Source organism: Haemaphysalis longicornis, unplaced genomic scaffold (genome assembly GCF_048455015.1).
Source record: "Haemaphysalis longicornis isolate Haplotype H1 unplaced genomic scaffold, Haemaphysalis longicornis Haplotype H1 scaffold_2, whole genome shotgun sequence".
In the NCBI taxonomy this organism is placed as follows: Eukaryota; Metazoa; Arthropoda; class Arachnida; order Ixodida; family Ixodidae; genus Haemaphysalis; species Haemaphysalis longicornis.
In genome coordinates, this window is record NW_027526295.1 from 130314630 (window position 1) to 130326025 (window position 11396).

At 46.0% G+C, this 11396-nt stretch overlaps 2 protein-coding genes across 2 annotated transcripts; one reads left to right on the top strand and one right to left on the bottom strand.

The window, feature by feature from the left end:
• The first annotated feature begins 2495 nt into the window (after positions 1-2495).
• On the top strand, positions 2496-3460 carry LOC144167380 (uncharacterized). The gene is made up of 2 exons (XM_077696659.1): positions 2496-2644; positions 2871-3460. The coding sequence occupies exons 1-2, from the start codon at positions 2496-2498 to the stop codon at positions 3445-3447; spliced, it is 726 nt and encodes a 241-aa protein (XP_077552785.1). The 3' UTR covers positions 3448-3460.
• Positions 3461-3492: 32 nt separating this feature from the next.
• On the bottom strand, positions 3493-7057 carry LOC144168287 (uncharacterized). Its single transcript, XM_077697299.1, has 4 exons — positions 7006-7057; positions 5343-5493; positions 4916-5054; positions 3493-3901 (listed from the first exon to the last, which is right to left on the bottom strand). Exons 1-4 carry the CDS (start codon positions 7055-7057, stop codon positions 3764-3766), a joined length of 480 nt encoding a protein of 159 aa, XP_077553425.1. The 3' UTR covers positions 3493-3763.
• Positions 7058-11396: the final 4339 nt, after the last annotated feature.

The following is an 11396-nucleotide window of genomic DNA, read 5'->3' on the forward strand; positions in this document are numbered from 1 at the left end:
AATACGAGCACTTAAACATTAACTATCTTTCCTGAAGTTATATGTGCACGCACAGAAAATACCCGCCAAAAATGATGTGTTGTCGTTGTAGTCGCGTGTTTATGGGATTCTGCCACTTTCTTCAGATGCAGACTTTAAAGGGGTCCCTTCAACACTTGCGACAAACGCTTTCACTCTTTCCCTCTTGCCTGGAAGCCCTGCCAAAGCTATAGTTTCAGCAGCGAGGAGCGGCACTGCGAGATTTGCACGTCGCAACTGATACACCGTACCGCTTAGGCTTTGTTTTGGGGTGGTTTTTTTTAAATGCGTTATCGAAATGGTTTGTTGCTGTAACTAAAAGAAGGCGGTCAATAGCCGCTACACCTTTCTAATTACCTCATGTAGGCACACAAGAAACGGCAATGCCAGGGAAAGGAACTGTTTTTTTAGCAAGTTTCTAGGTTATTTTATCAACCTACAAAAGTAAGTTTTGGCTGTGATACCACGTGATCCTTTATGAACAGTGGAGCTCTGTAAGCCGAGTCTTTTCGTAAGTCTGCTGTAGGTCTTGCGTCAGGCTGGGGTGAGAGCATGTTCCCAGACCCACCGATATACGGTGCAGTGGCCTCATACGAAGGGTTCCTCCCTCCCGCTTAGCAAGGGAAAGAGGAGGGGCCTTCCGCCGCTGACGTCTACCTGCCAATTTCTTTGCGCAAACCGTAGCATGGGCGTGGCGACGGCGCTGCCGGCCTCTTCGGCGAGCGCCCGTTGACGTTCGAGCCGACACAGGAGGATCGCTGTTCCCGATTATTTCGCACTGAGTTTATTTTTTTAAAGTACTGCATGCGCTGGCCAACTACGTTCTTAAAGCAATTCGCATTCAGAAAAAAATGACTCAAAACGGGAAGCGCCACTACCTGGGCCTCGCGCGCATGTTAGGTTAACCGATACTCCGTTTAACAACAGTTTTAATAACATTCTAAGAAAAAGTCAGCAGTACACTTAATTTTAGAGAAGTGTCCGATCATCTAAATTGTAGCTCTGCATAACTGACCTCGGTTGCTAAGATCTAAATTATTCTAAGAAGATTAATTAAAGCGATTTCCGGTGAGTACGGATCGGTTGCTGCATGCAGCCCCAATCCAAATACGGCTGATTACGAATCTTGCATTCATGATCTGTGTACGCTCTCTGTGCAAATTTCCGAGGCCACTGAGTACGCTTCTAGGCTTCAACTGTAAAAGCTATAGCTTATATCTCCCGTGCAACCGATACATTTTCTATCTGAAAGAAACTGAGGACAGTTTCTTTCCTACTAATGTAAACTATTTCCATTGTACCTGAGAGTTAGAATACTGCTTTGAATTTGTGACCATAAGCAAATGTCGCGCAATCACTGAAGATACAGGAATAAATATAAAAGCACAAACGCGCCAATGCACCCCGCACAGGTAGGTAACTAGGGAAATTGCTACATGTTACAGGGATCCTTCCGCACGGTACATGTCGCGTAAGTAGAAGTCTAATACCCGTGCTACACGAGCGTTTTAAAGGTCATTTGAGTCAAATGGCCTTTGAACTTTCAAATGTCCTTCGAACTGAAAGGCTATCCGCCGATCTACACGACGATTTTCAAAGGCAGTTGAAAGTTTCCGCATTCACCCGCAATGTTCTGGTGTCGCCACTGCTGCCTAGTTTCGTTCTCGTAACTTGACAAAAAAATAGATTGTAAAGCTTTGTTTTGGCAAAAAATAAACCTGTATGAGTGATAAAATTGATTAATATGATAAATGCAGGTGACTTTGTTAAGTAGGAACTCTTTTTTAAGAACCTGGCTGCAGTTAGGAGCGTACGTCTTGATGTCTGGCCACGCTGGCCCTGCATCCGTTTCTGCGCAATTTTTCAGAGCGGTGGTGGACGGTGGTGCAGTTTCTACTTGCGTTTATCGTCAGTTTCGTTCTTTTTCCTCCCTTTACCGGTTTTTCGGGGCCTCGATGGAGGAAAATGAACATAGTGGCATCGAGCCGGGTGTGGAGCTCGCCATAGAGATAGTCACCCTCGAAGAAATGGACGCCGAAGTAGAGGCGGCGAAAGCCGCAGCGGATGCATTGGAAGAACAGCTTCTATGTATCAACCATGTCGTAACCTGTGCTGCGGCGTGTTCGGCAAATCCCAGTGAAAAGCGCATTTGGATGCACCCACTCCATGAAGAATGGTTTGAAAGAACGCTACCACAGCTGGACGAGCAAAATTTCAAGCGAATGTTCAGAGTGTCGCGGGCGACATTCCGGTTCATAGTCGAAAAGTGCCGGGAAAAGCTCGAGAGGATGAACACCAACATGCGCGACGCAACGCCGGTGGAAAAGCGCGTTGCAGTGGGCCTCTACAAACTGTGTTCCTCTGCGGAGGACAGGACTATCGCCCTGGTATTCGCCGTGGGGCGATCGTCAGTTAACAAGCTGTACCGTGAGTTTTGTGAGGCGGTTGTGGAGGTCCTGGAGGCCGACTGGATAAAGATGCCATCATCGGAGGACATGGCAGAACACATCCGGGAATTCACTGCTATGACGGCATTCCCCCAGGCCGTAGGTGCCATGGACGGCTGTCACTTCCCGGTGTCACCACCGAAGGAACACGCGGCCGACTATATCAACTACAAAAGCTGGTAAGCCATGATTTTACCTCGAAAGGTACTTTTCACATGGTTATTTTGCTTCTGCCCTAAAAATCGCGCCTTAAAGTTTGCCTTTAGACGTTATTTGTCAGCAACTAGAAATACTAAAAAAAACTAATGACAGCCGGCCTCGTCTTGCTGATCATTGTCTCGCCCATTGATACTTCCACATTTTTGTTGCTACGAAATGTGCCCACTTGAGCTGTGTATTTTCCAGGTACAGCATGATCCTGTTGGCCCTGGTGGACCACCGCTACCGCTTCAGGTTCGTGAACGTGGGCTCACCGGGCCGGTGCCACGATTCGTTCGTGTACCAGAGATCGCACCTGGCTCGCCACGTTAATGGGCCACTGTTCCAGACACCTGTGGCCAACATCAGCGGCACGGCTGTGCCTCCACTGATCCTTTGCGATCAAGCGTTTCCCCTTACGCCCAACCTCATCAAGCCCTTCAGCCACAGAAGCCAGCTAGACGATGGGCAGAGGAGATTCAACTATGAGCTGTCGAGGTCGAGACGCATAGTTGAAAATGCGTTTGGACGGATGAAGGCAAGGTTTCGGTTCTTGCTGAAACGCATGGAGTGCGATATAGACAATGCCAGGCTCGCCATTCACGCATGCTGCATCCTGAACAACGTGTGCGAGCACCTTGGTGACACTGTTTTGCAGCAGTGGTGTGCCGAAGTTGAGGCAAACAATGCACTATATGATCAGCCTGCACACAACACACATGCTGTGCAGGCCACTGGAAATTCAGTCAGGGCAGCCATTGTGGAATACTACAGGGGGCAGTGAAGCAACATTTATTTTGTCAGTGTCGATCAAAATACCTCGACATGGAGCTGTACAACTTCTCCTGCATCTTAGTTTGGCGCTCACGCAGCTCAAACTCTTTGGCCCTCGCAGCTCTGAGGTCTTCACGGAGTAGCCTCTGCTCGTCGAGAAGTGCCCCAAAGTCTACAGCAGATGAGGATTTCCGCTTCTGCCTGGGTGGCTGCCGCTGGCGGTGTTGCATGGCTGGTGACTGCGTTGGTTGGTGGGCCTGCAGTTGCACTAGTGGAACAGCTGGTTCCTCAGTGACAGCTGATTCGTCAGTGCTGCCAGGGGTGCACTACGGTGGGTCTAGGTCACCGTACTCAAACGCATCAACATCTGTTTCTTGGTTGTCAGCTGGCGGCGTGGTCAGCTGAGCACAGTTGCCATCATCAGTATCCGTGTCTGTCCCTCCCGACTCCATGCCATAGATGATCTGAGTATAAAAATAAGAACAAAGTGCACAAAGGAATTAGCGTATGGCAATACAAAAGAAACGTGTTGAATGATACACAACAGCATTCGGAGTTGTAACGAGAAGACACTAGGGAGAAAGCAAGACTGCCTATCTGAACTGCCTCAAGGCTCAACTATAGAAACACTGCTGCTTAATACTGTTTGCATTGTTCAGTTGCGCAGCTTTGTGATTTTTTTATAATGTAGTGGTTATTGCAGTGTGGTTTCATGCCATGTTTTGTGGCCTATGTGCATATTGTATAATGGTTTTCACCGCTTGGTTGTTTAGTGTTTTGTGTATATTGCCTCATTGCTTACTGTTTATAACTTTTTTATTCACTTTCTTGTTTAGTATTTTGTATTTCCTTGTTGCTTACTGTTTGCATTGTTTCATGTGGTGTTTATTGCCGTGTGGTTTCATGCACTGTCTTGTAGCATTTCCTAATGTTGTAGTATCACTTCTGATCAATTTGTCGTATACAACTTTGTGTGCATTGCTTGTCACTGATCTGTTAACCGCACCTGAGGTGGCCCAAGTATGAAGTCCTGCTTTCTACAGTTGTCATTCACAGTTAGGCATTGCTCCGTGTTTTTCTTTGTGAACAAGAATGTAAATGCTACCCAGCAAAAGAATAGGCAGTTCTGTGTATGTGAAATAAACCTTTCTCATTTCTTTCGGTTCCCTGAAAAACTAGTGCTTGATCTCTTACTGACCACAACCTGAGACTGGCCATTGTGGCTGGGCACTTTGTAATGAAGAGGCCTGCACTAGCCTTTTCATATTTACGAATGCGCTATAGCTCCTCGTGAATGTTATCTTCTCTGTGCAAGAAAATTAGAAACCTCATTAATGTCTTGTGACTACAGCATGCTTGAACAACTCTAGTGCAGTCTACCAAATTCACAGGTTGCTACGTATTTAGCATAAAAATTCAGTCCCAGGAAAGGTACTACCAATTTATGATTTCATGCTCGTAAAACTGTTTCCACCAACCTGCGGGACAGTGGTAATGGGGCTTTGGCGAACTAAGCTGGGATTGTTGATTGGAAGGGTTGCGAGGAACTTATGAAGTCTTTTGAAGAAAATCCATGGCACAGGGTCGGATCCAGTTGTCAGGCCTTTTTGCCAGACCCTGAAATGAAATTAAAAAGGCACATACAGGAAATTGTAAAGGCGGCTGCAGCACGCAATGGCTGTGGTAACGAATGAGAATACCATGCATGCAACAACAGTAGTCCGTAGTGCTGCTTAATAATTTCCCATTTCTGCAAGGAGTAATCCCACAATTTTCTTGCCACCATAAATAGCGCATCGGTTACCCTTGTATTGCGCATGCCTTGAAATGAAAAACTGGTACAATAACACGAACCCCTTAATAAGCAGTACAACCGCTAGAACTGCGAAATACGCGGGTGCTTACCTGAATTCACTGGACAAATTCTCGATTTTTGAGTTGACTTGCGCGCGCGTCCGACTGAAACCAGCCTCCCGGAGGCCGTCAACGATTTCGTCGTACACGCCACTGTTTCTTTTCGTGCGACGAAGGTCTCCGAGGCGGCTCTCCCACAAGTCTATCAGAACGAACGTTTCTGCTTCGCTCCAAAATTGGCGCGGTGTCGACGCACGCTTTCGTTTTTTTTTTTTTTTTGCTGGTTGCTGCGACGCACGTGATAACTTCGCCATTACTATAAATGCACACAAAACCTTATGAAAACTGGAACTAAACGTAAAAAATATTGTACAATGACGTGACTGTTTATAAAAACAACACCAGAGATAACTAGTCCTGACAGCCACAAACCTACAAACACAGGCAGAAGATAATGGCAATATGGCTTCCGATGCTTTTCATCGTAGATTTTTTTTCTTTTCGCACCGCCGGTATGGAGAGTACAAAGTTAACTTTTACTTGTAGACAGAGTAACAAAAAAACAAAACTGGCAAAAAAATATTGCAAGCTAACATATTTAAATTGAAGTTTAATGGTAAATAAATGTTTTCTTTATTGCGACATGCAGACACTGCGTGCAAGAGTACGGACGTTCGCGTTTCGAAGGCCTTTGAGAATTTCAAAGGTCGGATGTCGTCCTTCTTCGACTCAAATGGCATTTCAGTCGAAGGCCTTTGAAAAACGTCGTGTAGCAGCTCAAAGGTGTCCTTTGAGTCAAATGACATTCGACTCAAAGGCCTTCGAAACGCTCGTGTAGCACGGGTATAAGATACCACATTAACGTTGACCCTTTGAAACCGCAGCCCCCTCCCCTTTCCCCATGCCCCTTCGTTGTCGCTTGAGCTGTTTTTCACGCGTTAGCTTGATGCTGGTACGCTCTCCTGCGAGAAATTCTCATGTTCGCTCCCTCGGCTGCACCGTTTCCACTCAGTTGAGGCGAGAATGTAGCTACGCCATGTATAAACCGTGAAAATCTCTCACCCCTTACTTGCAACAAGCCTCCAACCTGCGTTTTCCGCGCACGCGCATGGGGTCACGCCGGAGGAGTCCTGCGCGCACGGGACGTCCGGATTCTTCCTTATAGCCATATAAAGCTGCGCTTGAAAATGTATCAAGAATAGTCCCTGGTTATATCCAGAAACGTATAGGATAATAGAGCTTTCCTTAACCCGAACCTACTATTTAGAGGTTTACTGGGTGCACTAATAGCCGATGAATCAATTAATAATCGTCAAGCAAGAAATGTTGAGAGAGAGCATTGAGAAAACAGTCCGAACAAGTTCATTTCTACTGCATCAGATGTTTTACTCAGCCTTCGTATATATGCGTTATAGGTGCGAACGCAGGCCGCTCATGCTTGGCACATTGTGGCATTTTAGGTGCTGGAACATAAATTCGTATGGTCGTGCTTTTTACTGATATGACATAGTGGCAGTTTTCTTTCTTTTTACTTCCAGAGCGGTTGTGCTAAGCGCTGACCGGGGCTGCTGCTGTTGTTGTTGTTCTTGTTTTGTTTTTCTAAGTATCGTTTGAGTTGTATTGAACCTTATGTTAACTGTTTGAATGTTCTATTCTAAGCACTGTGTATCGCGTGTCTTTTGTTGCGTGCTTGAGGATACGTTTTCTGCATTACCTTCTACGCTGAACTGTAGGTGGGCAGAGGCTTTGTCAGGCGCTCCGCCCATATCTCTGCCCCCCTCACGGATAGCACCCATGGAAACAATTCTAAATAAAAAAAGAGAAAGAATGCTTTCGGCACAGAGCCGACAAGAATAAAAAAGAGCCCGGCGTTGGCATACGGGCTACGGCGAACATTAAAATGATCAGCGGATGTTAATGCGTAGGCGACATGAAAAAGGAGGGAGTTAGAATTCCAAAATAAAAACGGGACAGAAATTAACCCCCGCATAAGTATTGTTCGTGAGCTGAAAAGCTGAAAAAAATTGAGAAATGTTGAAGCAGAATTACCGGGTCCCTCTTTAGAAAGTAAAACTTTTTTGTGTGAAGCTACTGGATTTATATGAACCACATTGAAAGGACCAAACCGTATGACGTTGAATGTTCACTTCAAAATACGTGTTTACGTGTTTTACTGGTTTCGCCCGGCCGGTTACTGGAATTTGAATCCAATGGATATTGGTTATTTGTGCCTGTGGGTATCCGCCATGTTGTGCTCGAAGCGACCACAAAAAAGTTTTTCGGCTTTTCAGCAGTTCTGCAGAAAGCAGGTGCCTGGCATTGTCAGTCTGTCCGCGTGGAAATAGTGACCTTTTAACTAATGTAGGGTTAACAGTGTGTAAAAATCACATAAACTGAATAAACGAAATTTATAAACATCCCTCATACGTTATTCAAGAAATGGGAGCCATATATATTGGCTGCATGGCGTATCGTATAGCCACACTAAAAATTCGTTAATCTCTCTCGTTTCAAACTAAGTTCGTATTTGCGGTATGACCTGCAGTAGCCGATTTCTCGGAACTTCTTGAGTCCTAGTACTTTGTATCAGTATCTCAAGCGAACGTGAGCGTTCGCACACGCTCGCGCACCCGTGCATATACACACGCCTACACACACATATACACATGCACACGCACAAACGCAAACACACACATTGATTTTGATATACAGTCGTTCTCGGATATATCAAAATCTAAAGGGATGGCGAAATAGTTCGATATATCCATAATTCAAAATAAACAATATACCCATCTGAAGCTTATTTCTGAAACGCCATACATCAGTGAGAGCCTTTTGAGATGGCGACAAACGGCAGCCTCCCGATTTGCTCCTGAAAGCACGGAAAATACAAAGCACGACGCGATGGCCCCCCCACTTTAATTATGACAAGAAAAGTGCCTTATCTTCGCTTGCTCCATCTCCTGCGTCATGAAGCTCACCAAATTGCCTTCATGGTTACTAACGCCTTTCAAATAGGAAAGCCATCGCCGTCCACTGCGTCGCCGCGGCCGCGAATTATGCTGAAGGCTGACACAAGCTCGGCTGTAGTACGCGGTCGGAAACGTCATCAGGGTCGCTAATAAGGTCCGCTTCCTCGGTAACGGTGATCCCCGCCCTGATCGCCGCATCATTGTGACCTGCCACAGCCTGCACGTTGTCGTCAACACTACTCCGGCCTCCGGAATGTCTCATAGGAATGCTGCCAGCTCTCTGAGCATTCACTCTGAAGGCACTCAACGACGTCGTCTTCTGTGTCCGAAAAACCTCTCCCCTGGAGCCGCAACGACGCCGCTATGTTGAACCAGCTGAAGGAACACGCACAAGAGGCGCTCCAAAACAGCCGGGCTGCGTTGCCTTCGCCTTACGTCAGCTTGTTGCGGTGTGCCGTGATCAAACGGGCTGCGAGGAATTTCTATTTTCAAAGCCCTCTGCAACCGACGACAACTTTTCACTGGCCTCCACCCGTCTGGCGATGTCCGCCTTCGTCGCTGAATCCAAATTCTTCCGAGTTTTTTTTTCGACCAGAGCTCCGTAGACACGCCGCTGCGACAAAACAAACACACACCTCGCCGCACCGGTCTCCATGCCACAAGAGCCGCCGTTAAGTCAGAACGTCTCCTGCGGTTTCCCCATCCAATTTGGCATCCAATCACACCCTGCGTCCTGATTGTCACGAGGCTATCCCCATGCTAGCGCGTCGAGCAGGGCGAGAAGGTGCTCAAGGCATACAGTTTGAAGGCCACCCAAGCAAAGTGACGCGCGAGAACTCATCATCATCGCCCACAACTTAGTCAGGATAAGCGCACTTGAAGGAGCACTTGCGTCGCGGCGTTCGATATATGGAAAGTGAAGTCGAACGAGTGTTCGGTACACGCGTGCAAAAGTGCTATACTTTTGCGTAGGATTTCCAGGGGATCAATATATCCGGGGTCGACTGTATTATAAATTGGAGGACGTGCTAAAAATTAAAAAAATATATTAAAAAACGAATGTGTTATAGAAAACAAATGTATACAAACATAAAAACCTGGTAGCGCTGATAGTGGAGCCGTAATAATTGTTTCCGAGGTCTGCAACTTCTCTAGAAAACTGTCATCTTGTAGAGGTACTCTTCGTTATAAAAAAACAGAATTTATTGAAATTCAACATGGGCTCAATATGATTGCTCATCCCGGTATCAGGGATAACTTTGAGCTGTCATGCAATTCGGTCCGTGATTCCCCGATGAGTGAAAAGAGGAGCATTCCCAACACCGGTGCAATAGAATAACGCCGACCATTAAAATAAAAAAAGAACGGGGGAAAAAAAGCTATTTTACGCTGAGCCAATTACCAACTCTACAGGAGGTGGGCCTAAGTCTTTTCGCACTATTCAGAAATGCTGTTTCGCCTTTGAGTGGGGTGGAGCGGCTGCCGGAATCATGGACGGTCCAAAGAAAACGTTTCCGGTTTTTTCGCCGCATTTCCAGCTGATGCGATCAGCGCTTCCTTCACATTAGTTTATGACGTTATAAGCAAGGATCTGAAAATATAAAAAAATCAGACGGAAAACAATGAATACAATAAAAGGGCACCGAGCTTCCTGACTGGAATTACGTAACGCGACCGATCTGGAAAAAAATAGGAAATATTTGACAAACAAATTTACTCTAAAAGTAACATTGGCGTTCTCTATTTTTCTGTTGAAGTAGAATATCCAAATAAAAAGGCAATACAGTCGAGCCCGCTTATAACGAAGGCATTGGGAAACTGAAATCAGTTCGTTATATCCGCATTTCGCTATATCTGGACACAAAATCTATGTATACTAATGGTAACGGGAAACGAAGGTTTGTTCGTTATAGCCGCTATTTCGTTAAAACCGGGTTCGCTATAAGTGGGCTATACTGTATTATGCGCCCATCAAAGTAGGAGCGAAAAAATAAACCAAAAAGGGGCGTTCGTGAACCTCTCAAGGGTGGCGACCATTTGACCTCACATGTAAGATTACGTAGCAAGGCATTGGGAATAGACAGAACGAAAGGCTCCACATACAGTCGAAACTCGATTTAGCGAAGCTCGTTATTAGGAATTTCCGGATCTAACGACGGAATTCGGATTCCTCCGCAGGTTCCTATACGGCTCAATGCTTTATGAACTCGAACTAACGAAATAAATTCAGCGCCATTTCCCATTTAACGAAACATTTTGAGAAACCGACCTTTAAAAAAAGAAGCATTTCGAATGTGTTTCGCCAGAGCATCACGAAAATTGTTTTCCATGTCAGAAAAAAATCTAGGCATCTAGTTTTGATTTTACAGAGCTCTATACGATATAAACTCAGCAGCACCGTGGCCGCACGCAGGCCACGGCGTCCCGGTCAGCACGCTTTCCACAAACTTGAACAGAAAAGGTGCGATCATCGTTGCCGCTTCGTCTTGAATTGCGTCGAATAGAAGAACCCCAAGACAACCGTGCAGGAGAAGTTGGAACAATCTCTCTTTACGTGGTTCAAGGATATAAGAGCCAGGTGCGTTCCGCTCAGCGGGGAAGTGCTTAAACAAACAGCACTCGGTTTAGCATGTCTGCTGGAGTGCGACGAGTTGAGGGCAAGCCCTGGTTGTCTTAATATTTTGCCCGGCGACTTTTAGCGCATTGCGAAATTATCAGGAGGCCAGCGCCGCGGCCGCCGCAATTACGATGTCATAGTAGCTGCTGGTATGCCAATCACTTTAGACATCGAATTTACGGATTCAACTTTTTGGAATATGACAGTCCTGATTTTACGCAGTTCTCGATTTAACGAAATAATTTGCATTTCCCTGTGGGTTCGTTAGATCGCGTGTTTAATAAGTAGAATATCGAGGCAAAGCCTAACAACGAACTAACATGGCGGGAAAGCGGGTGGGCGTTGCACAGTGACATGGCACTATATACGATTGTCCGCTCACTCAGGGATACTTTAAAAACAGAAGCAACTTTCCGGCGAAAGCAAACGCATTTTAGTCGGTTAATTACAGGAGCAGCAATGTCCTGACTCTCTTTCCTTCTCCTGATCTTCCTTCCTCTCATCCTCTATCAACGC

Bases quoted from the DNA above. Each gene is read 5' to 3' on its own strand.
- LOC144167380 (XM_077696659.1), top strand. From the start codon at position 2,496: ATGCCATCATCGGAGGACATGGCAGAACACATCCGGGAATTCACTGCT. The intron at 2,645-2,870 runs GTAAGCCATGAT...TGTATTTTCCAG, and splicing joins TATATCAACTACAAAAGCTG to GTACAGCATGATCCTGTTGG.
- LOC144168287 (XM_077697299.1), bottom strand. From the start codon at position 7,057: ATGGGCGGAGCGCCTGACAAAGCCTCTGCCCACCTACAGTTCAGCGTA. The intron at 5,494-7,005 runs GTAATGCAGAAA...TCGTTCTGATAG, and splicing joins CCTACAGTTCAGCGTAGAAG to ACTTGTGGGAGAGCCGCCTC. The intron at 3,902-4,915 runs GTTGGTGGAAAC...TTTTATACTCAG, and splicing joins CCATTACCACTGTCCCGCAG to ATCATCTATGGCATGGAGTC.